The sequence below is a fragment of the Cystoisospora suis genome, assembly GCF_002600585.1.
Source record: "Cystoisospora suis strain Wien I chromosome Unknown contig_2221, whole genome shotgun sequence".
Classification (NCBI taxonomy): Eukaryota; Apicomplexa; class Conoidasida; order Eucoccidiorida; family Sarcocystidae; genus Cystoisospora; species Cystoisospora suis.
In genome coordinates, this window is record NW_027155020.1 from 55,172 (window position 1) to 81,762 (window position 26,591).

Sequence of the window (26,591 nt, forward strand, 5' to 3'; positions counted from 1 at the left end):
ATGGAGGGATGTCTGAAGGCTATTTCGAATTTGGTGCATGTAGCGTGGCTCTCGCGTACTAACGGGTGCGGCGGTCGCTGGCGCTGTGTTCGCGCGAGCCCGCCTGCCGTCTCTCTGGATTCGCGGCTTGATCCGCATTGAGTGACTGCAGCTGTTCCGCTAACCAGTCGTGCTTTGACGCACCATTTGGTGCATTTGACTTGTGTCTTGACCTCGAAACTTCTCATGAGGGGCTCTCCCAGTCTTCTGGCCTCGCTTTTTGTCTTCTAGGGGCTTTTTTCATTCTTGACGAGATTCCGGCTCCGGATGCCCTGTGCAGCTGAATGAGCTCACTGGAGAGCCAGTATCTGGCAACATGGCCTCGAATCGCAACGGCGGAGCCCTCCTAGAGGAATCTGTGAGGCCGGAGCCAGGTCGAGGCGGTGCCGTCCATTTTTTTAACGAAGAGCTTCACGTCAGGTCTTCGTGCGACAACCGCCGTAAATCGAGTCAATGTTCCTTGCCGGCTTCGTGTGGCGGCTTCGCATCTTCCCCTCCCGGGGTTCGCGATATGGACACCTCCGTCAGCCATGACGCTTCCGTATCCTCTGCGGATCACGCGTCTGATTATGATGCCGAATTCAGCTCGGCAGCCGCGACCCCGGTCGCCCGTCGGTGCACATCGAAGCCTTCGGGCGAACCTTCCGTGTGTGCTGGCGCTCCTGTTGCGCTGTTGTCTGGGTTGAGGCCACCGTGCTTTGTCCAGTCTGGTGCCTCTTTACATGATGCTTCATCAGCGGGTCCTCGTGTAGGGCTTGCTGCTTCGTCTACAGCTTCTACCTCTCGGACTGTTGAACACCCTGCGGAAGGGAGCTCTACTGGTGACTGCACACAGGCGGCGGCGGTATCTGCTCTGCCGTCCCCCTTCTCACTTCCTTCTCGACTGCTTCTGTTCTTGTCCTCTTTCATCAAAGAGGCCTTTGTGTCTTCTATAAGACGTGTCGTTGTTGGACCTTTGTTGAAGGGCCTTGAGGAACAGCAGCTGCATATCGCGTTATCTAAGCGCGAGGTGAGTGTCTCGCATGTCCAATTGCAGACGGACGCGGCCAATCAGCTGCTGGCACAGGCAGGCGTCCCCATTCAGTTTCGTGAGGTCTATGTAGAGCAGGTCCAGTGGCTGGTACCGTGGCGTTTGCGACTCAGAGGGCTTCATGCGGCGGTAGAGCTTGTGGTAGATGACAACGGGACTCTCTGCCCCCCCAGCGAAGTTAACCGTGGCCATGCGAGCCGTGACCATTCCAGGTCGGAGTTCGTACCACCTCCTGGGGACAGGCGCGGCTGTGAACCTCATCAGAAAGGAAAGCACAGGTCTGTCAATCTGTCTGAAGCTTCGCGTCCCGAGCTCGATGCTACCAATGTCGTCAGCAGCCATTCTCATTTGGGCACTAAGCGAGTCTCAACCACTGCTCTGGGTGAACGCCTAGCATCGCACCGTCGTCGGAGTGTCCCACCCGAGTTTTGTGGCGCACCCTATTGCGATCCCTTCTCAAAGCAGGAGGGACACAGTGCCGGAGCGAGCAGTGCCGGAATGACACATGGCTCACCGCCTGTCTGTTCAGCGAAGGATCACTGGACAGCCTTCTGGCATAACACGACTGAGAAGGTGAGCAGGCCTTCTGGCCCTCCAGAAGGGGCTTACACAATGGATGATATTTTGCGCATGCTGCGGCGCGCCATGCAGACAGCAGTCGGGGCTCTCGATTTATCACTGGAAAACATCACTGTATCCCTCTTCGTACCGTTCCTTCCCGACCCTCGGACAAACGGAGAGCCGCACGGGAGAACGGGCCGACGCGCGGGGGGGGGCTCGAAGTCACAGCGGAGGACGGAAAAAGGAGTCCGTAAGCGAACCAGTGGAAAGTGCGCCTCCCGTGGTTGGGTGGTGCGATTGCACGTGGAAAGCACACGAGTCTGTGAAGTAGGTCAAGAAGGTAGCAGCGTACGTCTGGAGATCGAAGGCCTCAGCGGCTCTCTCCTGTCGGACGCGCCGTTACTATTTTCCCCGTCAGATGGAAACCCTCTGTCACCCGGAGAGCGCTGCCTATTTTCACAGCCTGCCGGTGGTAGAAGGTGTCTTTCGAGTGTGTGTCCGGAAACCCCTGTGTGTGGCTTTCCAAACAATAGCTCCGTTCAAGAACGTTGGGACAGTACCAACGTCTCTTCTTTATACGGCAGCTCTCGGAGAGACCGGGGGGATAGGATGGCAGATGGTCCGCACTCACTTCACATTTCAGGGGATGCCCGAAAGGTTGCTGAAGGAGGCGCCCGGTCGGTGCTTCTCCACAGAAAGTGGTTGGACACCCCAGGGGATCTGCTGTTTGTAACCAAGCCGCCGATAGAGGCGACAGGCAGTTCTTTGAATCCGAGTCCGGCGTGTAGTCACGGCTCGCTGCACGATCCCGAGACAGCTTCAGAGGGCGCGCCGTTACGGAGCGGGGGACAGAAGGCGAGCGGCTTTTCGTGGAGGCCACCTTCGCGAGGCATCAATCCGCTACTCGCGCCGTTTTATTCATCGCGCGTCGGTTTGGAAACTCATCCAGGTGGGACCTCGTCGAAAGGCGTGCCTGACTTGCCCTGCCGTATGGAGAAACGCGTCGGGTTACGTCACCCCCAGCGAGGTGACACAAGCTGGCTTTCGCGTACTGGGGAGTCGCACCCCGGAGCGGCGACCCAGCCGGAGCGACGTTGGAGCGGGACGTCTGGTTCGCGTTGTGGCAAATCATCGTCTCTGATGAGCAGCCCTGTGGAGGCCTCTGCAGATAGGGCGACCGGGTTCGATTACGGAGAGGTAGCTGAGCACATGGAGACTGGTCCGGGCTCGCAGGCGTCTGGAACCCGCTGCCTGTCTCGTATCCGTGTCGTGCCAGAGAAACCCGTATTTCAGCCGGCTGATGCTGTGAGGGCCGAGCGGATCGTCTCTTGTACAGAAAGCGACACCGAAGCGGAACCGGTGGCGTCGTACTCAATTTGTGGGTCAATTCATATTCGCCCGAGGGACGTCCTCTCTACGTCTGCATCTGTTGGCGCTTCGCCCGATCCCGGTCGTACTTGGCGGGGCATCCTTGGCTCGCCGCGCCTGTGTTCCTGCCTGACCGCCGCCATCATGACCGCTGTGCCCAGGACCACTGTAGGCGGTTCCTTAAGGCCGGGAGAGTTGCTCCACTTGCCTATTTCGGCTCCGGTAGAGGCGGCCTCACCGACGGCTTCAGGGTTTTCTGGAATCATCGACGAGAACCACGTCCCCAACTCTCTATCCCCTGACGCACGGTCGGTTTCTTTTGTAAGCCGTGAACGCGCGGACTGCATTGCGCCCTCCAGCGTGGCCCCGGGCCACTCCTGTCCACAGTTTCCTGCCGAATTCTTCTCGTCTTGCTGTGGAGGTGAAGATCTTTCACGTTTTGTTGTCTCCAGTTGTGTTCCCGCACCGCGACGACGGCACTCTGTCGTAACTGCGGCAATGGCCGCAGGACGGAGGGCTTTGTCGAGCCAGGCAACAGGTCCTGGGATTCTTTCCGCAGCGATGGACGCAGGTGCGGCTGCGGGTCTGGATTTTGCGGTACACCTACGAGTCCCTCTGGTTTTTTCGTGTATCGGCATTGAACAGCTGCGGGAACTGGTGCGGCTTGTTGGGCGCATCTCTTCAGTGCTGCAGCCTCCGCTCCGGTGCGAACATGATTCAGGACCTTTGGCTGGAGAGGCTACTGACTCGGCTCGGCATGGGAAAGATGCACGAGAAGATGACCGAACCGTTCCGGACCGGCCTTTGGTAGAAGAGAACGGCTGCTCGGAGGAGGAGACTGGCTGTTCGGCGGAAGAGGCGTGCCAAACAGCGAGTAGAGAATCTCGGTCGGGCGGAGTTATCAGTAGCAGTTTCCCCGTTTCTGTCTACCGCAATTGCGAGGGTAGGGTGTGCTCTCAGCGTGCTGCCGAAAAGCTTCTACCCACCGAGGTTGGCGCTGTAGATGAACAGTCGCAACCTGATCCACACCTGCTTTCTGAGATGGATCCCGACCGCATTCCTGATGCGATTTACAACAATAACCAAGATAAAGAAACCGACGTGAAAGAGGAACCGGAGAAACCGGAGATCACCTCGGGTCCCGTCGTAGCATGTGGTGCGTCGTCGACGACGGAGTGTCTCAGCACCCACACGGCCTGTGTTGCTAGCAGCAGCGAGGAATGTCGAGTCAGAGGAGGAGCTGGGGACGGAGCTTCGGGTGCGCAGGGCGGCGGTCAACTGAGTCCGACAGTCGTGGTTACTACGCGTAGTAGCTTGTGGAGCCGACTGATGTATTTTGTGACGGAACAGGCGAAGAACAGTCTTCCGAGGTGGGTGCAGCAACGCTCCTGTGGGATGCTTAGCCCGGAGACAGGCTTCCTTACGCATCTAGGGGTGGAGGAAGAGCTTTTTCCGTTGTACAGTTACGCCGTTGCGTCCTGTCCGTCGGTCTCCTTCGGTGGTGAAGAAATAGTCCCGAGGTTATGTGGCAGTGGATCAGGTCCGGCGGACTTCTTCGTGGAGAATCGCGGCGAAACCAGAACAAACGACGGAATTTCGCGTCAGCCGTGTGACGCTACAGCCGGGTGCGTTGCCACGTCATTATTTGGATCCCAGAGAGATAAGCGACCACCCTGCGGAGAGCACTCGGGTGCCGCGTCTTCTTTTGTTTGCCCGGAGGTCGAGGATATCCCTCGCAGACCACCTGACGGGGACCCACAAAAAAGAGGCGGGCACCCGCGCGATGACGCCGTCGAAGGCTGGTCCGATAACAAGAACGATGGAGAGGCTACAGGCGGAAGTAGCTTGACCAGCGCGGGCTTGCCTTCTTCGTGGCTGTTTCATATCGAGGTCGAGCGCGTGCGCCTTCATGTTGTGTTCTCGGAGTGTTTCAGGGCGTCTGTATCCCTTCGGCACGGCGACATCCCACGTACACAGAGGTGTTTATCTCGACCGGAGTTTTTGCGTCACTACTCAGAAACGGCCGTTCACTGGATACTTCCTTCTCGCGTATCACAAGTGACAGAGGCAGAAAGGAGCGGCAACGAAATAGGGTCTCCCATGACATCTGCGCCGAGGAGAAGGCTCCGCTCACCGGCCAATCTGCGTTTCCTGGGACACAAGCGGGACCGCCTGATGGACCCGTCCGGCCGGAAGATAAGCGCTCGCGTGCTAGTTCCTTTCCCTGAGACGTCCTTTGTCACTCTTGTTGCGGACCACCTTGTGTGCTCGGTCGTGTCATCTCTACCCCGTTGTATTACGCAGGCCACCGGTGCTGTTGCTGCTTCTACTGCAGCGGGGATGCCAGCACAGACAGCGGATCATCGCTTCACCAGTAGTGTCCCGTATGAGGAGCCGGGTCCCGGATCAAGAAGTTATGCAGCTGTAGACCCTTTCGGTTGGGCGTCTCCGGTTTCTGGTGAAGCTGCTGGCATCAGAAACAGAACCGCACCAGTACAATTGAGGAGGTCGGACGCGTCAGGGTCCGGGTCCGTGTTTTCTGCCTGTGATACTCCTGAACGCTCGCCAGTCCCGGCTTGTGCGGACAGTCGTCTGCAGGCAGCAGGTGCTGCTGGGACGTCCACAGCAAACCTCGCCAACGCTACCGCTTTGCATATCCTACTTTCCAGTGGTGAATGGGCACTGGAGATGCATTTGCTCAAGAAAAGAACCGGGTTTAGTCCTGCATCCTGTGTTCACAATCGCAGTCAGCATGTCACCGGGTGGTCCGAGTTTGATGTTCGCAAGATACCATTTGGCCCGTCATTCCAGCGCGTTTCCTCCATGTCCAGAGGGTCGACAGGCACCGTTGCGGGGAAGCGTCGCGCTATGGCAGATTGGGACAGTGAGAAGTTACGTCTGGGCATCGATGCCCCAGTAAGAAGTGGGGAGCCCAGGTCTCGACCCTTACGGGTAACGCTCACGAACGCAGGGACAGACGGTAACGACGAACTGTCTGCTACGCGAGAAATGACACGCCAGACAGACAAACAGGTTGACGGCAGTTCTTTGCTGAGGATCGAAGAGCAAACAAGTGCAAGCAGTTATTTACAGTTCATGTCTAAAGAGCAGCATGGTGATGCTGTGTCAGCGCGACTCGACGTCCCACCTGAAGACTCAGGCCTGTGGATGCGTCTTCGCTGTAGACAGGCCCCGTGTCAGGATCTCAGCAGCAGTGACCCGGTGCACGCCACAAGCCCCAGTTCTCCGCCGCGCGAGACGCCAGACAGATGCGTCTCACCGACAAATTCCTCGGAACTGTTGCCGTATGGAACTGCTAGCTGTCATGGGACCCCAGAATGCAGTGAGCATGACCGTTTGCATCTGAGGCCCGAGGAGGATTTCGCTTCAACGTTTGAAGCCAAGCTGATTGTGGCTCCGAGCGACGACAGCTTTACAAGCGTATGCGAGTCTGATGACAGCTGGGAAAGCGGGAGCGACTCGTCAGCCGGAACAGACGCGGGGAGTCGGGACAAAGCGGAAGGCCGCGATACTTGCAGAGAGCTTGACTTCGAGGTTTTTCCTCTCGTATGCGGTGTTGGTCGTATGGCGGACAACGTAGAAAGGACCGGCGCCCACCTGACCAGAAGTCAGTCAGTGCTCTTTCCATCCCTGCTGTCCGCTGTCTTTCAGAGTTTTGTCAGATGTGGCAGTTGCAGGCCTGATGGCAAGTGCTTGCTTTTGCATGACAGTGCGAGCCACGTGGTACAAAAGCTGTAAGTCATGTGTTTATCGTTTGAATCCGGCAGGGCACCGTCACGGTGGTCCGTGGCGTTCGTTTCGCGCCGAAGGTAGGGGCAGATTCTGTCTTTGTCTGCGGGCGCTGACTGTGTGCAGATGATTTTGCGGCCAGTCGGGATTTCAATGGGACATTATGGGTGGAAGCCTGTTGTCTTTTCTTTTGCAGCTCTCGAGGGGCAGCCCGTATCTGTTGGAGCTCCGCCAGCGCGTTCCCAGCAGCGATCGGATTTGGAAGTGCCCTGGACGCTTTTTCCGCACACCGTCGTCCCCTTCCCTGTCCCTTCTCCCGGGGAGACGGCGTTCTGGTCAGCTCACTCACTCAGCCCGTGTTCCGGGGGTCCATGCGGACGGTGTTGTTACGCCCGAGCGCGTGGTGCTACTCATAGTATTACAGGGTCTTCTTTCTCGAGCTCTCGTCACGAGTTCTGTGACGGTCCGTCTCGAAGTCTCCCAGACATCAGTAACGGCTCTTCCCAGTCCCGTCCTTGCCCATGCGAAGATTCGTTTTTTAGGTCGGCGGCATTTGAAACAGCAAGGAAGACACCCGCAAGCCAGAAGAATTCGTTGCATCTCCCTGGTACAGAGGGCGATGGTGTTTATTCCTCGTTCCATGGCCTGGCTCCTTCATCGTCTGGCGCTGCAACGGAGGACTCGGTCCGCAGCTGTCAGCGGTGGAATGTCGATAGGTTTTCCTGTATGAGAGACTTTTTCCCGGCTGGGCAGTCGGGCACCACGACGGCACACGGGTATGGTGACTCGCCCGCGAGCGAGCTGTTGGTTCGTCACATCCCAGTTCAGTCGGCTGAAGCGCCGCTTTTCACCTTGCATTCCAGCCCGATCGATGGTTTTCCGTCGGGCGGGAAGGCGGAGCTGCTGGAAGCGCCTTCCCTGTTTTTGAGCATCTCGGTTTTTCCGTCGTTTCACCACATGGGGCATTTACAGTCTGGAGAGTGTCTAGCCTCCTGCATTCCATGTTCTTCAGGGCCTTGCCCGTTACCCTCGTCTTCATGTTCTGACCAGGCTTACCGTCATGAGCCGACTGATACAAACTGTGGTGTCGGGGAATCTTCCGGCATACACCAGCCCCAGAAATTGCGGCGGGACTTCGGTGGGGGCAGAGGTCTGGTCCTTGCGGGTCCGTACAGCGGCCAGTCGTGCATGTGTAGACCCGGTTGCGAGGACTTCAGAACTGGAGAATGCGCTGATGGTGCAACAGTGCTCCACGGTGAAAACTGTGACGTGCAGGAGGGTTTGTTGGCTCAGGTGAATGTGAAGTGCCAAACGACGGTTGTCAATCTCTCCCTCCGCGCTATCACCGAAATCATGCAGGTAGGGCTGGCCCAAGCGTGTTACGTACACCGCTGGCACCGACAGAGCTCGAGGGGTTTTTGTTGCTGCGCTTGTACGCGGAGAGGCGAGCTGAACTCAGAGCACTTCGAATGTAACTTCGTGCGGTGACGCCCTCTGCCCGTGTCAGCAGGCGCGACGTCGCTGGCGCTTAGTATGGAGCTCCGCATGAGCGCAACGCTTGTCCCCTTTTTGAGAGCGCTTGGTCAGGGAACGTACGAAGTGGCTATACGTCCTCGGAGTTTCTCTGTGGCCATAGCCTCTGTATCTATCTGCTGAGTACGTGTCCTGCATCTTTCGGACAGGGGTGGAGATGTAAAACGACCTGAGTACTTGTACTTTCCCCTCGAGTCTTTTTAGCTCAACAGGATAAGAGGGCTAGTCGGTACTTGGCGAATACTTCCGGACTCGGAAGACCGAGCAGAACTCGGTCGAGTGCTCGCGCGTACACGGTGGAGGGAACCCGGGCGTTAGACTATTTGTGCTTAGGACGTGTACGGAACGGTTAAGGACACCCTTGGCAGACTTGCTGTGTGTTGTTCGTAGGCCTGCTATAGCATTGGAGCATCGAGTCCAGCTTCAGGAGGAGTTGAGCTATCGGGTTACACTAGATTACCTGCGGAGAGGCCCGGGCGTAGGGAAAAGCTATCTACTTCCACGGCGTGCCTTGCTGCCAGCTTCGCTCAGAGTCCGTTCCCGCAAGTTCATTTTCACCTTTCTGTACCGTGTCTGCGTGTCAACTTGAATCTCGACACGGGTCCGTCGCCGACCGTCCTTCCTGAAGACTGCAAGTCACAGAGCAATGAGGAAGTCAGGAGCGAGTCACTGTTGGGATCAAGGGTCCCTTCGGCCGTCGTTCTCTGGGATTTGTCAGCTCTCCGTATAACTGTAGAACCTGATTTGCTAAGGCTTTTGTTTCGAGAGCAAGCAAACGGCGGCTTCCGCTGCGGCGCAGGTCTGAACAGCACGATTTTGAGTGGAACAGCTGCAGTGTCTCGGGCTGCAACTGTTCTGCCGGTGACTGTCGCTGGCACTTTAGGTGCGCTTTCAGGACCAGTCACCCCTTCTCTTTTCTGCGGGGGGCTGCTGCACCCGTGCAGCCCTGGTACGCTTCTAGATGTCCAGCAGGTAACCCAGGTTCACTTCGTCTATGCGGACTCACGCGGTTCGGCCGTTTCGAGGAAGGTGAGTGTGCCCGGGCAGCTTCACCACTCAGGTTCTCCGGGAGTCAACAAGGCGCCTTCGCGGTTGTCAAAAGCTCTGACATCTAGTCATCGGCCGCGAAGGAGAGGAGGGGAGGTCCCTGACCGACTTGTTTGGAGGCAGTCGTTGTTGTTCTCGACGTGTGTCTCGGGCACAGCTTCTTCGACACGGGAAGAACCCGAGTGCAATTCGCCAAACAACGACTCTTCATGCACCCGTGCAGGCGAAGCGGGTGGCTGTTCAGAAGCTGAAGCGAACTGGGATTCGGTCCCAGGTAAGGGAAGGCCAGTTGAACCGAGTTGCGGCCGGGAGAAGCTAGGAAGCAATCACTGGTCGTCCCAGGTAGCGCATTTGGAGCCTCGCGGTGACCGTCCAAATTTTTACGCTCAGCTGGGACTAAGCTCATCTCCACGGGGGCGCAGCACTGGGCCCGGTTGTACCAGCGATGACAATCAGGCGCGTCGGGCCTCTCTTTTTGCTTTGAACCACTTGCCCGTAGTGCCTCCTTCTCGTGTCGTACTTCGACGGCTAATTCGGACGCTGGAGCAATGCTCAGGGATGCAGGCTGCGTCCGCTCGACCCCACGGCGGAAGCACGGGGGTCCGAGGGGGGACTGCCACCGCCAGACCAGCTGACGAGCTTCATCCGTTCGATGACTCGTGCTCCTGGTCCGCCGCGGTCGACCCGGGCTTCTGGCCAGATGCTGCGGCGCCCGTAGCAAGCCATCGGGAGCCGCTACCACCGTGCCCCGACATTGATACGCGGCAGGACGCGGAGCAGGCGCGCAGCACATTCTCGGTGTTACGCTCGTCGTCAGCGGGAGGGCACCCCCCTGTGCCCTCGTCCGGGGTTAACGTGCATCGCAGTCTAAGTCCTGGAATGGCAGGGGTATTCGTGGTGGACCATGGGGTGGAAGTGGACCCTGGACAGGCACACGCGCAGACGGGAGCTGTCGGCCAGTGGGAGTTCTCAGCTCGACGTCCTGCGAATGCCACCCAGGAATTTTCCCTCTCTTTGGGCAAGTCCAGCAGCTCCGCTCGGTGTTCTGTCGCGTGTCCGCCACCTTTTTCTTCAGTTTCGAGGGGAGCGGACATTCGAGGTGGCGGCCCTATATTTATTGAAGGCCACATTTCTCGGAGTGAGCGCCGGCGGGATCAACCAGTAACTGAAAGTGCGTTTTCGCGCTCGTGCAACCGGCTGCCACGCTTTGACAGACTGATTGAGGAGTCGAGAGGTCGCTGCGGTTACAGGACCTCCCCTAGCTGCCCTCTGAATGACACCAGCAGTCGCTACAAAGGGGGTGCATGCGCCAGTCGTTCTCGTGGCAGGCTCGACCGGAATTCCAAAACGCTAGGAAAGGCGGTGCAGAAGACTTCACTTGAAGCAGAGGGCGATCCAGACTCTATAGTGGGTTTTTGCGGAAGCAGCTCTCAGGCTTCGGAACTGCCGGGTTCTCAGCCTTGTGACGACAGCCGGGGAAAAACCATGACGCGGGAGCACACGCAGCGAAGACCGACAACCGTGAGCAGCTTTCCGAGCTCTTCGTCACGTGGAGGAAGATCCTGCAGTCTAGAGGTCACGCCACCGCGGCGGCTGGGGTCTCACGTAAAGGAAGACACCGTGGAATTGGGAGTTCACTTGCCCTTGGTGTACGTTCCCCTTGACGTGGAGGTCGCTGTCATTCTCGCACGGAGTGCTTCAGTCTTCGGTGACAGTCTCTGCAGATGGCACAGACAGTGGTGTCTGCAGAAATCTGGACAGAGGAAAGAGTATGCCAGTGTGACGGGCGCTTTTAGCCGTTGCCACGACGTGTGCGAAAGATTCAAGGTCGAGGACGCGGAAACCGCGCACACGGGCATTGGAGATGGTCTGAAGACCGCGCAGGGGAGGAGCGACGTATGCGGGGGCACCGAGAAGGGAACCTGTAGGGACTGTCTCCCTCCGCCTCTTCCCGAGCACGAAAAACCGGGCGTGGGTACACCGAGGGGCAGCAAGGCGGGGCCACCGGATGAGGGACCAGTGCCTCAAGCTACGTGGGGTGGGACGGAGTCTGTGGGGGATGGCTCTCGGATGCTCCGGAGCAGTCGGTTTCATGCATTTATTGATGCCGCGGTCGTCGAGTGTCGCGTGGCAGTCTCTTCAGCCTGCAGCAGGTCGTTCGTGGATGCGTTTTCCCGCGTATGCCTGGACTCTCAGGGATTTGACTCTCCAGAGACCGTGCAGGTCTCGTCGCCGAGTCAGTCGTCACCTAGGAGTGACCGTGCACAGAAGAATGCGTTAGAGAACTCGCTGCGACCGCCCAAAAAATCATGTGACAGCGCGACAGGTTCGCGTCGCATTCGTTTGGAATTGGGCCGATTGAGATTGCACCTAGGTATAGTCGAGAAGGTCAGTCAAAAGGAAAGCGGCTGTGGCCTGGGCGAACAGATCGTAGCGTCCAGGTTGAGCGGCGGTCTTCGTGAAAGTATCCGTCTCCCTAGTTTGTCGGTTGGCCTCCCTTCTGTGAAGACGTCAGAGGAAGACGAGACCAGAGTCCTTCTACAGAGTCTCTGCTGCAGTTCTCCCCTTTCTCGGTCGGCGGTAGAACAACGAAGTTCGTTGTGTCGGCATAGGGGAAGAGCAGGAGGATCGCCATGTGCTTTTCAGGTCGAGGCTTCCGTAGGAAGTGTATGTCTCTTTAGTCGTGATAACTTTCCAGTTTTTTACACGTGGCGGGCTGCTCTATATCAGGCTGCTGGTAAAGGACGCACTGACCCTGGGACAGCAAGCGTCGGCATGGAGTTGGATGCCCTGAGTGTACAGCGAGGATTGCGTTTGCGCTTCGGATCAGCGGAGTCTGAGGCAGACCGCCCAGCTGTTCGTCAGGCACCGCCGGTCAGTACACGGGGTGACAAGCAGGTTCTGGAAGGCGACGGAGCCGTCGTGTTGGGTGAAGCTACGCAGGTTTCCTCGGACTCGGATAAGAGCTTTCCTTGCCCCCCCGAACCACGTTCCTTCTTTAGTTGTTTGTTGCCGCGGAACTCTCTCGTTCTCTCGCTGCACGGTAGACTGGGCCCGAATATCGCACCAGGGATTACGGAAGCTCGCGTTGTGGTGGACAAGCAGGCAGAATTCACAGAGGACACGGGATTAGGCAAGCTGGCTCCAGGGGAGGATCGGGTTTCTGGGACACCGGCGGGACGAGCTCCTTCGACGTCGGACTCTCTTGCGTGTTTTGCTTCGTCTTCCGGCTCCACCGTTACCCAGGCGACTCTCTCATCTGTGAGGTTGGCCGTAGGTTGGCTGGTGGCTGTTGGGGACGTGCACGCGTTGGAATGCCTGAATTCATTGCTTGCGTTTGCGCTGCTGTTTACGCGACTCGCGGGTTATCCCCGACAGGAGACGTCGGCCCTTGACGGCGTGCCAACCAGACACCGTGATGACGCGTGCCGGTCTCTTGTGTCGACGGCGACCAGCTCACTAGGCGGCGGCGTGGAGGAGAAGACTGCCGAAGTGAAAGTAGAGACGGAGGGATCGTTTTCAGACAGTCCCCGGTGCGGGCGGTACTGGTGCGGTGAAAGCTGCGATGTGACCGTACAGCTTGTGCGGTCAGTCCTTATGCTACCGCGGCCTGAGGGGTTGACTGTCCTACATGACCGAGTACCGCACCTGACTGGCTTCGGCTCGGATTCCAGAGCTGGGCAGAGCTGCTCAGTTTGTCGACGTGCGGACGCCGAAGTCTTGTCGAAGCATTCCTCACCGCGTTCCTCGCAGTGCTGCAACTGTGAAGGGATAGATGTGCAAGAACGACGGGAGATGTTTTGTTCGGAGGCAAAGGCCTCTTCGGAGTTCATGGGGTGGGTAACTGTCCTTGAATTTGATAGAGTTTGCGTGAGAGTGGCGTTCGGAAGACGACCGCCGCCGCCCGAGGGAAGGCAGGGGCTAGGAAATAGGGAATGCGTCTCTCCGAGAGCAGGTGGTTGCCCTTCCGAGTTCACAGGTGGCCAGCTGTTACGAGTACTGGATTTTCGTTTCGGGGAGGTAAACTTGTATTTGATTGACGAGGGCACTGAGCTCGCCACCTCCACCAGAAAGTCGGATGTGGGGACAGGAGGAGTGACGAGCCGTGTTGACGATCGGTGCCGTGACACCACGAAGCTGCTGCGCTCAGTTCCCCCGCCTTCTTCTCTTCTGCCTCGGCTCATTCCTGCGTGTGCAGATGGCTCCGATCAGGCACCGGGACAGCGAGGCCGGTGTGTGCGCTCCTCTTTGGGTGGCTTGGGTGCAGACTCCTGTTCTTGTTGTGATGCTCTCGTACTGTCTCCTCTTGTGGTCCGGGCTGCGGATATATCTTCTTCACTCCGAGCAATCGGTCTAGTTCGCATTGCGAGCGTCCATGATTTGGAAGGGGAGATCGAGGAAAGTGACCGCCTGGGGCAGCGGGCGGCCAGCTCATTTCTTAGAGAGTGGGCGTCTGGCCTACAGGTCCGAGTCGGCGGTGCTCGCTTTGCATTCTGTCCTGATAGTCTGCGGTGTTTCATTCAGGTTGCGGTGGATTCGTGCTTTGTTGCGACGCTATGCAAAGATACGTGGATCGGCGTGGCAACCCAGGAAAAGGGTCAGTTTCCGCATCGCCTTTCCACCTTTCTGCACGACTTGACATCAGATGTCGATTGTAGTTGCAGGGCTCCTGTTTGCTCGTGCTTTGAGCGGTTGCGCTGGTTGCTCGTGTTGCTTCGAACTGGGACCTCCAGCCGTCCGGTAGTTGAACCGGCACGGTCTGAAGTAGCCCCCTCGTTAGCCGAAGCCCAGGGGAGCACAGATTTTCTTCTGAGTGGGTGTGAGACCACTACCTCGCCACCTGAAAGGCGCTGCGACCAAGCGTCAGCCTCTCCAGGAGATGAAAGTGGTTCAGCCTGGGAGCTAACAGCATCACGAGTGTCTAGGGCCGCCCAGAGGGGCGGGGTTGCTTCTTTGTCAACGCCACAGGAGAATGCGCTACTTCAGTTGGGTGGTGATGGACTGCAAGATCTCGAAGGCGATATACTAGCAGATATCCAGGTGGATGCATTTGCTGGTGCCAGGCCTAGACCCGCTAGTACTGTGGTTACTTTTTGCCAGCCTTCTTCATCAACTACCGGTTGGAATAAGGGTAATTTTCATAGTGGGAGAACGCCGCCGCGACATGAATTTGAGATGCCCTTCAGTCGTTGCGACGAACGTCTCCCGCATCGTCCGCTGAGCTGGGAAGGGAACCCGCGTGCAGTAAGGGAGGGGCCGATGGCGCTTCATGGCGGGGGTGTTGCGGGCGGGTTGCATAGGCCAAGCCCGTTGCGACGTTCACCAGCCTTCTTCGAAGCAGAAAAACATCCGTCTGTTGCCTCGTCCAACTTCATGGGCTCACACTCAGAACGGGGAGTGGAAGAGGACAAAGCCGTGCAAGTCGGGTCTACAGGTGGCTCACAGTTAGCGACTGTGGAAGGAGTGCTAGACATGGGGACAGCCGGAGCAACTGTCAGGGGGGCGACTGTGGCCATTAACGAAGATTACGTGGCGGCCCCACGACACACGCAGAACGAGCAGGCTTTTCACGCAGGGAGTAAGATCTGGGCGTATGACAGAAAAGCCTCCTCAGCGGCGTGTAATGAACAACCGGACGCCTGTATAGAGTCCCAGGGAACATTTGCTGAGAGCGGCACTGAAGTTGATCTGAACCTGGTTGAAAATGACGCAGTGTTGCGGCTCAGCGTCGGAGAGAGGCGTGGGACACAGCAGCAGGACGAGGACGCTCGTCGTCAGAATGCGGAGCTCCTCTTCAGGAAGGAGCAGGGAGAACCGGTCCCTCCAGCAGCCGGCGAGCAATCACAAGTGGAAAAGGGGCGGATTGTACGCCTGCTGTCTCACTCTCAGTTTACCCCGTTCGGGAAGAATGGTGACAAAAAACCCGGAGGAGAGTACTCAAGCAAGAATGAAGACGAGGAATATTCAAGCGGTTTTTTAGTCACAGAACATTCAAAAGACTTCTCCGTCTTCGGGCACAGTGACCGTTCCAACGGCGCAGCGGGAACTGACATTCCCGGAAACACGTCGTCGGCCGCTGTCTCACCTGATAACCGCTCGTCGGGCTGGCGTCAAGCCGAGGTGCTTCCGCCTGAGGGTAGCGTTCACTGGGCGGTAGGGGCACCAGGAGCGGTCCACCTGCGCCCGCACTTCGCAGTTTCCGGGACGGAAAATCTTCAAGCCGATTCCCGCTTTTGTTCTGTGTTTTCTGATAGTGGGGAGGAGAGTTCTTCCTTGAAACGCACCCACTGCCCCAGGTGCGTTCCTCCGGTCCTTGCGGACCCGCTCAACAGTAGTTCGGGTTCACGGAGTTTACAGGGCGGCGCACATTCGGATTCAGCTCAACGTTTTGCCTCCCTCTTTCGGTCAGGGGCTTCTCTGCTCTCAGACATAGGCGCGCAGCCTGCCGGAGACGGGGGACCATGGAAAGCGCTGGCGGCTGAGTTGAATAAGAGAGGAGAAGGGAAACGACCTTCTGGAGATCATTTGGCTGGTGAGGGCGAAGCGGTAAGGGCCGGCTGGCGGTTTGCAGCCCAGCTTTTGCTATCTCGAGTAGAGGTGAACCTGGCCAAGGGTACAGATTTTAGCGGTTGCAGCTCGGGAGTGTGNNGAACGGACCAAGGAGATAGAGGTAGCAAGAGCGGTGGAGACCGTATCTCTCGAGAGATCTCACACATAAGCATCAGTTCTCCGGAGCGTGGCAGGCGAGAGGATGTGGTAGAAATCGTGTTCGAAGGCGTTGCCGTAGTGTACGGACGGAAACGGAACGAGAAAGAGAGGCAAACAACACGTCAAGCAAGAAATTCGGAAAAGCTCGTAACGGCGGACTCGGGTGACAGGCCCCTGGGAGCAGCAAGAAAGGCTGCGAGGGTGGCTTCACGGCGGCCTTGTTCTCCAGTAACAGCTGAATCTTCTGCAGCGCGACTGCCGCGCGGTTCAAAAGTAGACTTAGTTGGTCTGAGTGACGGGCGGAACAAGCTCTTGTGTTTGAAGGTGCACGAGTTTTGCGTGAAAGACCTTGTCCCGAACTCGATGTTTACTCACATGGTGCAGTACTTCTCGGATGATCGGACGCGAGTGAGGATATCATCTGTTCCTATGCTGTCCGTCACCCTGGAGGAATACCGTCTGCCTTTTCGGATGTACTTCCCACCAGAGGTGCACGAGGCATCTCCAGCGGTACGGCGGCCGAACGGGAATGTGGGCTTGCCGCGAGTGAGATATGGAGAAACTGAAGGCGAGTCCGCTGAGTGTACGACGCCGCGGAACGGCCCCGTTCAGAAGATTCAAACCGGAGGGTACGGTTCGTCGCTGGGTGGGGAAGAGAGAATTCCGGGGGCCACCGCTGGCCGACAAGAGGTAGGGCTCGCAAAGGCGGGATTGACTTCCGGACCACAGTATTTCGTGATGAGCGGCTTGGAAGAGCAAGGTGAGAATTACACATCCGAGTACGCTCTCGGGGTCCGCCTGTTGCCACTGGCTTTAACTTTGCAGCAGGAATCGCTTGATGCAATCGAGGAAATGAACCAGCAAATGCTGTTAGCTGGAATTGTCAGGCGCTCTCAGGCACTCATAGACGACGATGCGTCTTGGTCTTCAAGCGGGGAAGAAAGACGCACCACGCCATCTTTCTCCGCTTCAACTCAACGGCGCTCGAAGGGTCGGTGCACATCTCCGTCGTCGCGTCGCCGTCACAAACGCGCGACCGTAGCGAGCGAACGGACGACGGTTCATCGGTCCTCACCGCTGCGCGAGTCTCCGTATGACCGAGCTGCGCCGGCGGACGGTGGTTTTCGGCCCGGAGCAGACTGGGCGTTAGTGCCTTCCTTGCATTCTCCTCCTGTCTCGCATGAGGGTGCAGCGCAGCCCGGGGTCTGTTCCGGTCCCGTTCCTTCTCTTACGGCCAACAAGCTGTCTGTTTCTGCCGATGTGGACAACGACAGCCATGCTTTCGGTCCAGCAGAATCACAGGATGCGGACAAAGCTCATTCCAGCGTACCGCGGACTCCGAGGGGGGATTTTCTTTGCGATAACGAGCCGTGTAGGGAGAGGCACGCAGTCAGAGTGAAGCGGCTCGAAAGAGAAAGGGGTTCAGCCGCTATGGAAGTGCTCCCGCGAAGCGAGTACATTTATCCGGACGTGCTCGACACCACAGGGAGGCCGTGCTCCTTTGCCGTTCCCTCTTTTCACAAACAGCACCGAGGCCGTAGAAGGAGCGATCGCACAGGTGAACCTGGACGTTCGCAGGAGAGTCTCTTTCAATTGCGCGACGATATCTCAATGAGGCAGCAAGTGGTAATAGGCAGGAGGCCAGGGAGAGCCGAAGAAAAGCCGGTGTTCGCGTCCGCGCGTCAGGATGCCCATACTCTGGGCCGAAGAGTCTCAAATGCGTTTGCGGGAGGTCTGTCGGAGAGGGAGATGCAGGGTCCTTGTGGGGGGGTGTCGAGGGGTCCAGGTGCCGTGGACAAAGAAAGAGCGTCTTTCCTCAGGTCGTTCGACATGGCTCCGGCGTTACTGCGTATTGATTATGTCCCAAGACGTCTCAATCCGGCTGGCATCTGCAAGGGTCAACTCCAAGAGGTAGTTAATTTTCTGGTCTCCTTTTGCAGGTGAGCCGAGCGGACTGGGAGGCCTTGCAGCAAGCGATCGGAATGGGTTTCGGTGCACTGTTGTTGCCGGCTAGAGCTCGGTATTCAGGCTGACCGGCGCCAACTCATGTTCCATGCAACAGGTCTGTGTCTCCGTCTCGACAGTTGCGTTTCACTGAGTTGGACTGCGAGTAACGCGGCGAAGACTGTATGCAGGCAACAACGATTCAGTCGTCAGTGATATCAGCATTCACCTTGGATGTCCTGGCCACGTCGAAAGAGGAGAAGTTAGCTGTGTGTGAGGAAAAAGAGCACCAGGCGAGGTATGCAGACCGCGTCTCTTTCATCAGTCAAGAATTATACCCATGTAGTTCGCGAAGTCCAGTTGCCTCACTGGTATTATTGCGTTGGTTCGTTTGTAGGAACTTGTGTGCATTCTGAAACAACGGCTCATTACTATCAGCTGAAGTTGTGCAGCAGTGTTTCCTACTTGCCTTCAGGGTGGAGGGTGTGGAGGTGATCTTGACGCGCAAGTCGCTCACCGATTTGTCTAGCTGGGGCGCTCTTCTGGATCAGCTCCTTGCGTTGTGGGCTGAGGACTTCAATAGGTAGGCGCGGGATGATTCGAGGAGGCTCAGGGTAGCGCGGAGGTGTTCGTCGTGTCTGTCGTTGTCCGTTTGCACCACTGTAAACGAGAGGAGACACTCAACTACGCCGATTCTCGTTCCTCGGTTCCGGGAAAGGAAGAGTATACTCGATGCTCACATGATTGGAAGAAATTCGTGATTTTGTCCCGCGTAACGTAGCGGAGTTGTATCTGTAGAATGCGCAGCTGCGTGCAGTCGGTAGAACCCTCCTGGAGCGTGAGGCTGCACTGAATTTTCACCGCCAGTTTAGCCCACTTCGTTAGGAGTCCCTCCCAGGATGACCGTCAGCCATGCTCCGTGGGGTCAGTCACCCGTTCTAGGAAGCTCAGGCCTGTTGGAAATTGTGTTTGCGGGGCAGACACTCGGGTCTTTTTGTCTCTCTTTCGTGTTGGATGATCTCCCTTTTGTCTTCACAGTGTTATTCTCTCTTCGCGGAATCTGTTTTTTCCAGGGCTCTGATGTTGAAGTGCATGAAGGGAATCACCCCGTTTCGCCATGTGGTCCGTGTGACGAAGATGATGAAAAGCGTTGCTCAACGCCTGCTGGAGGCCTCAGTGCGTCAGTGGCGCGAGAGACAGAAACAGGGTAAAATGCGCGTCGGCGACTTCTCCCAGTGTGGTCGCTCTCTCCGTGACTGGATTCTGGAGCCCGGTGGGACCGAAATTCCCCAGATTTCAAAGAAGGCACTCAGACACATTGCGGCTTTGCTGGTGGCGGCCAGTGCAGAGGGCATGTAAGTGCAGTTCCATCTGCTGCACTGTGAAGAGCAGACACTTCATTTACTGTTAGATGCCAGTTACGCGACACGAGCGGTGGGCGTCCGGTCGTGTGTCGGGACGAATCCATCTGATGGAGGCTGCTGAGCTCTTGCTGGCCTGAGGGGCAGGTGTTATTGTCGTACTCTATTTGAGAATGTACACCCGGTCTCCTTTTGTCTACTGTAGCAGGCGTTTTTCCTCGAGTGATTTCGTTGATTGTGTAGTAGTTTTTTTCACCTGTCAGGAATGGGAGCTTGACTGTAGTGTGTAAAGCCTTATGAGAGCTACTTCCCTGCCCTCGAGTGACACTCGGACCCAGGAGGCGTCGGCGTTTTCCGTCCCCACGAATCCGTGGCCGTTTGTCTCTCTGAAAATTGGCGTCTTCACATAGAGATTCACGCGGATTCCGGTCTGGGTTGCTCGTGTAGTCGGTTGAATCGTCGATCTTTGTTATCTGGGCGTTGCCTGGCGCGGGAGCGCTTGGAGTGGCGCCGGGAGCCTGCCGAGTTCTGCGCGCTAGTGGGTGTGGGACTGAAGTGAGTCGATGCCTGAAATCCCGGCTGGTGGGAGCCCCGGCAATATCTGTTTGACTCGAAGATATGGTGTGCCCAGCTATTTTGCGAACACGATTTTGAACAGCCATGCAGCGTGGTCTCCCCGAGTGAAAGGTGCGATAACTTCCCTCATGTTGCTCTTATAAGATAGATCTTTCGTTGAGTATGAGGAACGGTGTAGCCTTCGGGCTGGACAGCGTCGACGGAGGCGTTTAGGTACACGATCAAAGAGCATCATGATCGATGGTCTACGAGTTATTCCAGAGAGCTAGATGACGCGAAGTATGCGTAGCTCGACGATGCTGCGAAAGCTGGGGATGGTTGGGCTTTCACGCGGAAGAGTCCCGGAAAGCCGGATGAACCTATCTCTCGGAGTCGCCTATTTGTTGCTCGTCTTACAGCTGGTGGTCGGAGCGGGCGGTCCGCAGTGCTCACTCAGTTTTACAGCTCGTCGACTGGCGCTATACTCCCGGTACTTGCCCTCCGTATCCATCGTCAACCTCTCGGGTTCGCCGGGACTCTTTTTCGAGTGGATCCGGCTACGCAGAAGAGAACCGCACAGCTGAGGGCTTCGAGCAGCGAGTGTGGGCTCTCCCTTTCGAAGGAGACAGGAGAAGGAGTGACCGCGTGTCTGGCTTCGTGCCGCTACGTGGAGAGAGGTCGAGAACACCACTGATCGGAAGGTCCGAGGGCCGGACCGGTCTTGCGAGCCTGAGATCGTTCAGTGAAATTACGGGCGGTGAGTGAGTGGACAGTGGATCTGTCAGGGGTTGAAGTTGTCCTGCGTGCGAGCCACCGAAGCTGTATTAGCTCTTCACTTCGAATTCCCGGCGAATTCCCGTGCACTAGCAGCGTCGCTGCTGGACAGCCAACACCCTGTTTGTATTCGACTTATATCGTGGCTGTGACTTGTGAATACTTCGGCATTCACGGAATCACAAGAAGAGAGCGCATGGGCAGAGTAGCGGCTGAAGATTGTCATCGTAGCCAGTTGACCAGGGTGGTCGGTTGCTCAGTTTGAAGCCTGTGCAGCTCCAGACAGTCGGACTGTATGATACTGATTCGTGTCTTGAAAGGTAGACTGGGTTGACCGCCACGAAGAACAGCCTGTAGAGCTGGGTGAGAGGTCTGCGTAGAAGGCGTCGAGCGTGGAAAGCAGGGTCCGGGGTTACGTTCGGATTGTCAGCGTGGGCTGTCTGGTCTGAAAACGCGCTCTGGCGTTCCAGGGATGCCCACTTACGACAAAAGTTAGCACGCAGCTAGACAAAAGTTAGCACGTAGCTAGTAATTTTCGACGTAGATTTGTCGATGTACCAGCTGATCCCTGAGCCGTTCAGGCGCCAGTGTCGTGGCGCGCCTCTTGTATTTATTCGGTTCCTCAGATCGACGCGCGTTCTCTCTTACTGATGAAAGTGAAGCTGGCTTGACTATCGAGGATGGTCGCGAACATCATCTGGGCAGCAGCGAGTGGTCCGTTGTGCAGCTGGGAGCGGAGGGAAGCTATGAGGTAAGCGTCCTGGTCACGACTCACGACTGCATTGGACCAAACTTCTGTGGAGGCACCGCTGTCAGTGGCTTTTTCCCTCGTCAGTGTGTCTTCTTTCGCTGTTTTGTGAACGTATTCGCGCTTTATCTCACGGGAAAGCAAGATCGAAGACGTACGCAAAGATACAGTCCGCGGGGTGTCCGTGCTGAAAGTTAGCACGAGTTTCCTCTTCACTGTTCAGGCTAAGGTGAACTGTTGTATGTTTTTTGTTCTCGTCTTATTTTTCCAGCCGTTAACATTCAGGCATGGGCTGCGAGATGGGTTTTGCTGCATCCGGAGAGGGGTGACATCTGCGGCTGAGGCAGCTGAGCGGCTTTGCCTGGCGCCAGCTCTCTTTTCATCTTCACTCGCTCGGCTGCCACGGCGTGAATACGGCCCAAGTGAGGAATGGGGTGCTCGCCGCGGCGTGGTTCCTGCCGCGGTTGTAGGACGGGAGTTCATTCATGCTCTAGCACGTCTGCTGCCTGTTTTCATTCTGCGCCCCATGCTCGGGATCACCGAGGGAATAGCACGGACTCTGCAGGTGAGGCTTTTTTCGTCGTTGATGGTGTGTGTACGGCGAGTCGCCGACCGATTTTCTTCACGACGACGGAGGGCGAGAAGAGAGGTTTCAGGTGATTGGCGTGCTGCAAGGAGTGTTATTTCTGCTTCTGCTCTCCGATGTGCTTCCGTGCGTTCGCCACTTTCAAGGGCAGGCCCTTGATGAAGCTTCCGGGCGCGGAAGGGCCGGACGTGCTGCTACGGGCATGCTCCTAGCTTGTACAGTTGCACACGAGTTTGTGTCTGCACTTCTTTGAGCAGACAAGTAGGCGCGAACTGTATCAGAATCAAAATAGAAAGCTTCCCAGTGCATCGCGGTTGTGCAGTACACCGGACCACCTACCAATACGACACCTGCACGCGGTGCGGCGTTGCCGACTTTTTGTTTTCGCAGGGTACCCGTAACCAGCTGCTTCCTCGTTTGAGGGAGGAACGGTTCGAAAAACTGCGTAAGCCTTCGTGCCGCCTACAAATCTTGGAGGATGATCAAGATGAAGACGGCGTAGCTCCACTTTAGTCACTGATTTTGTGGTGATAGGGTTTTCTTCCCCCTCTCCCCCTTTTCTGGGTGTTCCGCTGCAATCCTAACAACACTCGCTAGGGCGCTTCGGTTGTGAGTAGCGAACTCGGAGCCGTGCCCCTACAGGTTGCTGTGTCCGGCCTGGGCTCGGCGTGTGCTACCCAACGCCGTTTCTCTGAACAACGCTTGGGCGCGTGCCCGTGGTCAGTCCGGTGTATGTGACTTCACTGGTGTGAGCGAAAGGTTGTCCTTCGCGACGAGGCCGCGCTGGTGCGTACCACGTTTTCTTTGGGGCAACCGTGGCGTATTCGCCGACTTTTGCCATACTCATTCACGGTGGGTTCACGTGCCATATGCAACGCCGGCACTGCGCATGCGCTGCTGAAGGTGAGCGACTCCCGTCCGTACGCTACGGCACATAGGATGTGTACTCTCGTGGGTCCAGGGGTTGGAGACGGGTGGTCCAAGGCCAGCACTGCTGGTGGTCCTCACGGCCGTCCCGCTGACAATGCTACGGTCCCCAAACGACGATGACACTGCCGATCGTCACACCAACGTGGATGGATTCCACATGATTTCGGGTGAAGGGCTCTGCAGAGGGCGGGGATCTGACGAACTGAGGAATGTATAATAACGGCTTCTACGGCGTCACTCCCGTGTTCAGTCTACGGTGTGCGCTTAGGTGGCGCAAGCGCGTGGCCGCCCCATTGAGGCGGAATCCGCAAGTGCCGCACAGCCTTTTCATCGCAAGTGCAGTTGTTGCAATCGGCGCCCGTTAGATTTTGGAGCCGGGGACTGCGGGAGAGCTGCCATCAAACCGGCTACCACCGCATTCATGACCGCTACCCCTGGTTCAAAAGGCTTTCACAAAAAACCACAGCTATTCTTTGTTCTGCGTGCCCGTGCCAGAGCCTTGATTGGTCTTCAGTTCCAGACGGCTCCCAACTGCCTTCCGCGTTTCTCGACGCGATGTGTGCTGGAACGACGTTCTCAGCCACACGAGGTAAAGCCTGCGACATACCCAGAACGCGTGTGAGGGCTCGTGAGGAGCCGATAGACTAACTACGTACGGGATGGACCTCCGGTCTCTTCTTAGGAGTCTGTGCACCTAGTGCTAGCTGCATTGTACACGGCATTGCATTAGGGGACACTCGTACTTTCCCGGAACGGGCCTGCTGATCCTGCCGGGAGGCGGCCCACCTGACGACGGAAGTTTCGGTGCTTCACGGTTGCTCGCGGCGACGGCCCGAAGTACTGGCTTCCCAGCGGCGGCGTTGCTACCGTGTGTGCCTGCGCTTCTGTGTCCCGTGACTGACCTGACAAGTCCGGAGGCGAAAACTTCGAATAGCAGGTCGGCGAAGGAGTTGGCTGAACAGGGAAGATATTCCGGCATGAATTCTGGGCAATATGTCGACGTGATACCCCTCAAGAAGTCAATCTCGGCAGTGGCTCACAGAATCAGTGAAACGGCCAAGTAGCTGCTTCGCTTGAAAACCTAAACGTGAGTGGACGGGGCATTTGGGTTTCCATGGGGTGAATGCGGACGTTCGTAGTGCCCGGGTATCCAGCAGCCTCTCGCAGCACTTACCGAATGCAAACACGGCTGAGCAGCGAGCCAGCAACCAGCCGGCTGAGCACACCGTAATTATCCTTCGTCCTGAAAAAACAGTCCAGAAGTCCAGCTTTTACAAGGTTCTGAGGAGCGCTGGCCAGACTACCCTCGTACCTGTAGGTTTGGGTGACCGTAGCTGAAGTTGAGCCTACCTTTCTCTACCGCTGCGACAATAGACTCCGCAACGATCTCGGGCTTTTGCACGTCAATGACACCTTCTAGAAGCCCAGTTACCTCGAGAGCAGCGGACACGACCAACCCCGGGTTCTCCTCAGACCCCAGTCTCAACGCAAACCACCGTCCGAGTGGTGCCCACAAAGGCGCACGTGGGCGGCAGCTAGGGAGTTCTTGGCAGTACCCGAGGTGACGCGGCAGTGTACGAAAGACAGCACCTCGCTGTAGAGCTCTCAAGCATCTACTGCAATAGGCCGGAGGATGCAACGGTGACAGTCCGAGTGACCCATCTGGCTCCTGCAACAGTGCGCAAGGCCGGGGCGTCCGACAACCGCCCAGTCCGCGCCTACCTGAGGTCTGACTTCTTTCTCATGCTTGAAGCCCGGTGTGTCAACTGAGGGCAGGTAGGCGTTTGCAATCAGAATGTCGCTATTCGCCATTTCTTGTTCAATAGCTGTGGCGAAAGCGGGCAGTGCTGCTTTGGTTGCGGAGTAGACGGAGAGACCGTAGATCGGCACAAAGGCTGCTAAGCTATTACTGAAGCACACCGCGCCGAAGTTCTGCTGCTGCATGTAGTGTAAGACGGCTTTCACCTGGAGAATAATGGAGGTCACGTTCATATTGACCACCGAAGATATGTCCGAGAGATTCATTGCGGTGAGTGTCTTCGGCTCCACAGCTGCTGCATTGCAAAAGAAAACGTCAACCGGTCTGAGAGGCCAGTCGGAGTTGTGGCCACTCGTCGAGGGGACTGCAGCATTTGTGATGCTGTTCACATTTGCGTCCCCGCAAAAGACAACATCTCCCTGGCAAGCAGAATAGGGAACGACACATCCACAAGAATCGCACGACCAGCGCTTACAGAGGACAAACAAGAAATTGAGTCGGGCCCCGGGGCGCAACCCCATTCGTGACTCATAGCGGCGTCGCCCTTAGCGGAAGTGTCCCTGCCCGGAACATGAGCAAAACAGTGCTGGTTGATTTTTCACGATCAACTACCTGCAGGTTCATGGCTCCTCGCAGAGCACGTTCCACGGCCGTGATGTCGCTCAAGTCCGCCTGTACTGTCTGAACAGCAATGGAGATACCCGCTTCACTGGCTTGGTTGACACACTTTTTCTGGGCTTCGTGCAAGCCAGCTGCGGACCGGGCAAGCAAAGAAAGGAGAGCCGGTCGCCTTCGAACACAGGCAAGAGCAAGGGAAAGCCCAACGCCTTTCGAGCCGCCTGTGATGAGTACGTGGCGACCCTTTAATGCAAACGGTTGCTTCTTTGAATGCTGGGGCAGCGAGGAAAAGAGCCTCACTCCCTCCGATACGTATGAAAGCTTGTCCGCTTTCAATGTGTCAGTATTCGCAGCGTTAGCTGAGAAGCAGCCCGGTAGCCGGACAACGCTTTTTTGAATGCAGTACACGACGCTTACAACTGTGAGAAGAAGTGAAAAACAGCTCAGAACCAAGCGAATGGACGCACTGCACGCGAAGGAGACACAGAAGACTGTCGCAAACGCGAGAGCGACGATGCTAGATCCTCTGTCCATCTTCGGGAGAACTGGAGACGGCCCTGCAGCTTTCTTTCGATCTGCTAGAAATTCTCCTGAGAACCCCTCCGCGAGAAGAACCACGAAGTTCAATGTACACTCTCCGGGGTGAAATCGTCTGTGCTCGGAGCCGGGCTCGGTTTCGCACCCGAAGCTACTGTTGTTCGGTCGCGATTCCGCAGACGGCTACTGTAACTCAAGTACAGCAGCACCGGTGTGTGCAGAACTGGCTGGAGGCCTCGACATTCGGGATATGCCGGTACTTCAGGGCCGGGAGTGCCCGGGAAAAGAAGAAAAGGCACACCCGAGGAAACTCTGTTCTCTGTCGGCCCCGTGTGCCTTCGTAGACAGCATGCGTTGCCAGGGACGCTTTCCTGACGGGTGGTCGCAACGTCACGTGACATGACCAGTTTTTCCGCGTTGACGCTTCTGCTCGCTATCCCGGGCCCCCTGGCAGTGCTTTGAGGCCAAATGTTCAGCGACGGACGTGAACAATTGTATAGGAGAATGGCTAGGACCGTGCGGGCTCGCAGCAACCTCCGACCGCGTAGAAGCGCCCTACAGTGAACAGACACACGTCGGCTGCGTCGTCGACGCCGAGGGGTCGTGGAGTTTTTTTTGTGGAGAACTGCTTTCGCGTATATTGTTGGCTCGGTCACCGATCCGCTGAAGCCGGCATGAAGAGAAGAAAGCATCTCTCGTGCTCTTTGCAAGCATACCATCAGATCGCTGCCGGAAGAATTGAC

At 57.0% G+C, this 26,591-nt stretch overlaps 2 protein-coding genes across 2 annotated transcripts; one reads left to right on the forward strand and one right to left on the reverse strand.

Annotated features, from left to right (window-relative positions):
* The first annotated feature begins 60 nt into the window (after nt 1-60).
* Nucleotides 61-23,460, forward strand: CSUI_004685 (atg c terminal domain-containing protein). The gene is made up of 9 exons (XM_068064870.1): nt 61-6,626; nt 6,945-8,107; nt 8,672-17,976; nt 18,456-18,563; nt 19,054-19,335; nt 20,316-20,653; nt 21,297-21,421; nt 21,690-21,983; nt 22,395-23,460. The coding sequence occupies exons 1-9, from the start codon at nt 356-358 to the stop codon at nt 22,515-22,517; spliced, it is 18,009 nt and encodes a 6,002-aa protein (XP_067923159.1). The 5' UTR covers nt 61-355; the 3' UTR covers nt 22,518-23,460.
* CSUI_004686 (3-ketodihydrosphingosine reductase related) lies at nt 23,213-26,591 on the reverse strand. Its single transcript, XM_068064871.1, has 6 exons — nt 25,276-26,591; nt 24,657-25,112; nt 24,285-24,366; nt 24,109-24,177; nt 23,837-23,888; nt 23,213-23,530 (listed from the first exon to the last, which is right to left on the reverse strand). Exons 1-6 carry the CDS (start codon nt 25,843-25,845, stop codon nt 23,401-23,403), a joined length of 1,359 nt encoding a protein of 452 aa, XP_067923160.1. The 5' UTR covers nt 25,846-26,591; the 3' UTR covers nt 23,213-23,400.

Excerpts from the sequence above, each read along its gene's own strand:
- CSUI_004686 (XM_068064871.1), bottom strand. The coding sequence starts at position 25,845 with ATGGACAGAGGATCTAGCATCGTCGCTCTCGCGTTTGCGACAGTCTTC. Across the intron at positions 23,889-24,108 it reads CTCAGCCGTGTTTGCATTCG|CCAACTCCTTCGCCGACCTG; the intron begins GTAAGTGCTGCG and ends TTCCCTGTTCAG. Across the intron at positions 23,531-23,836 it reads TTCGCCTCCGGACTTGTCAG|GCTTTACCTCGTGTGGCTGA; the intron begins GTCAGTCACGGG and ends GGTATGTCGCAG.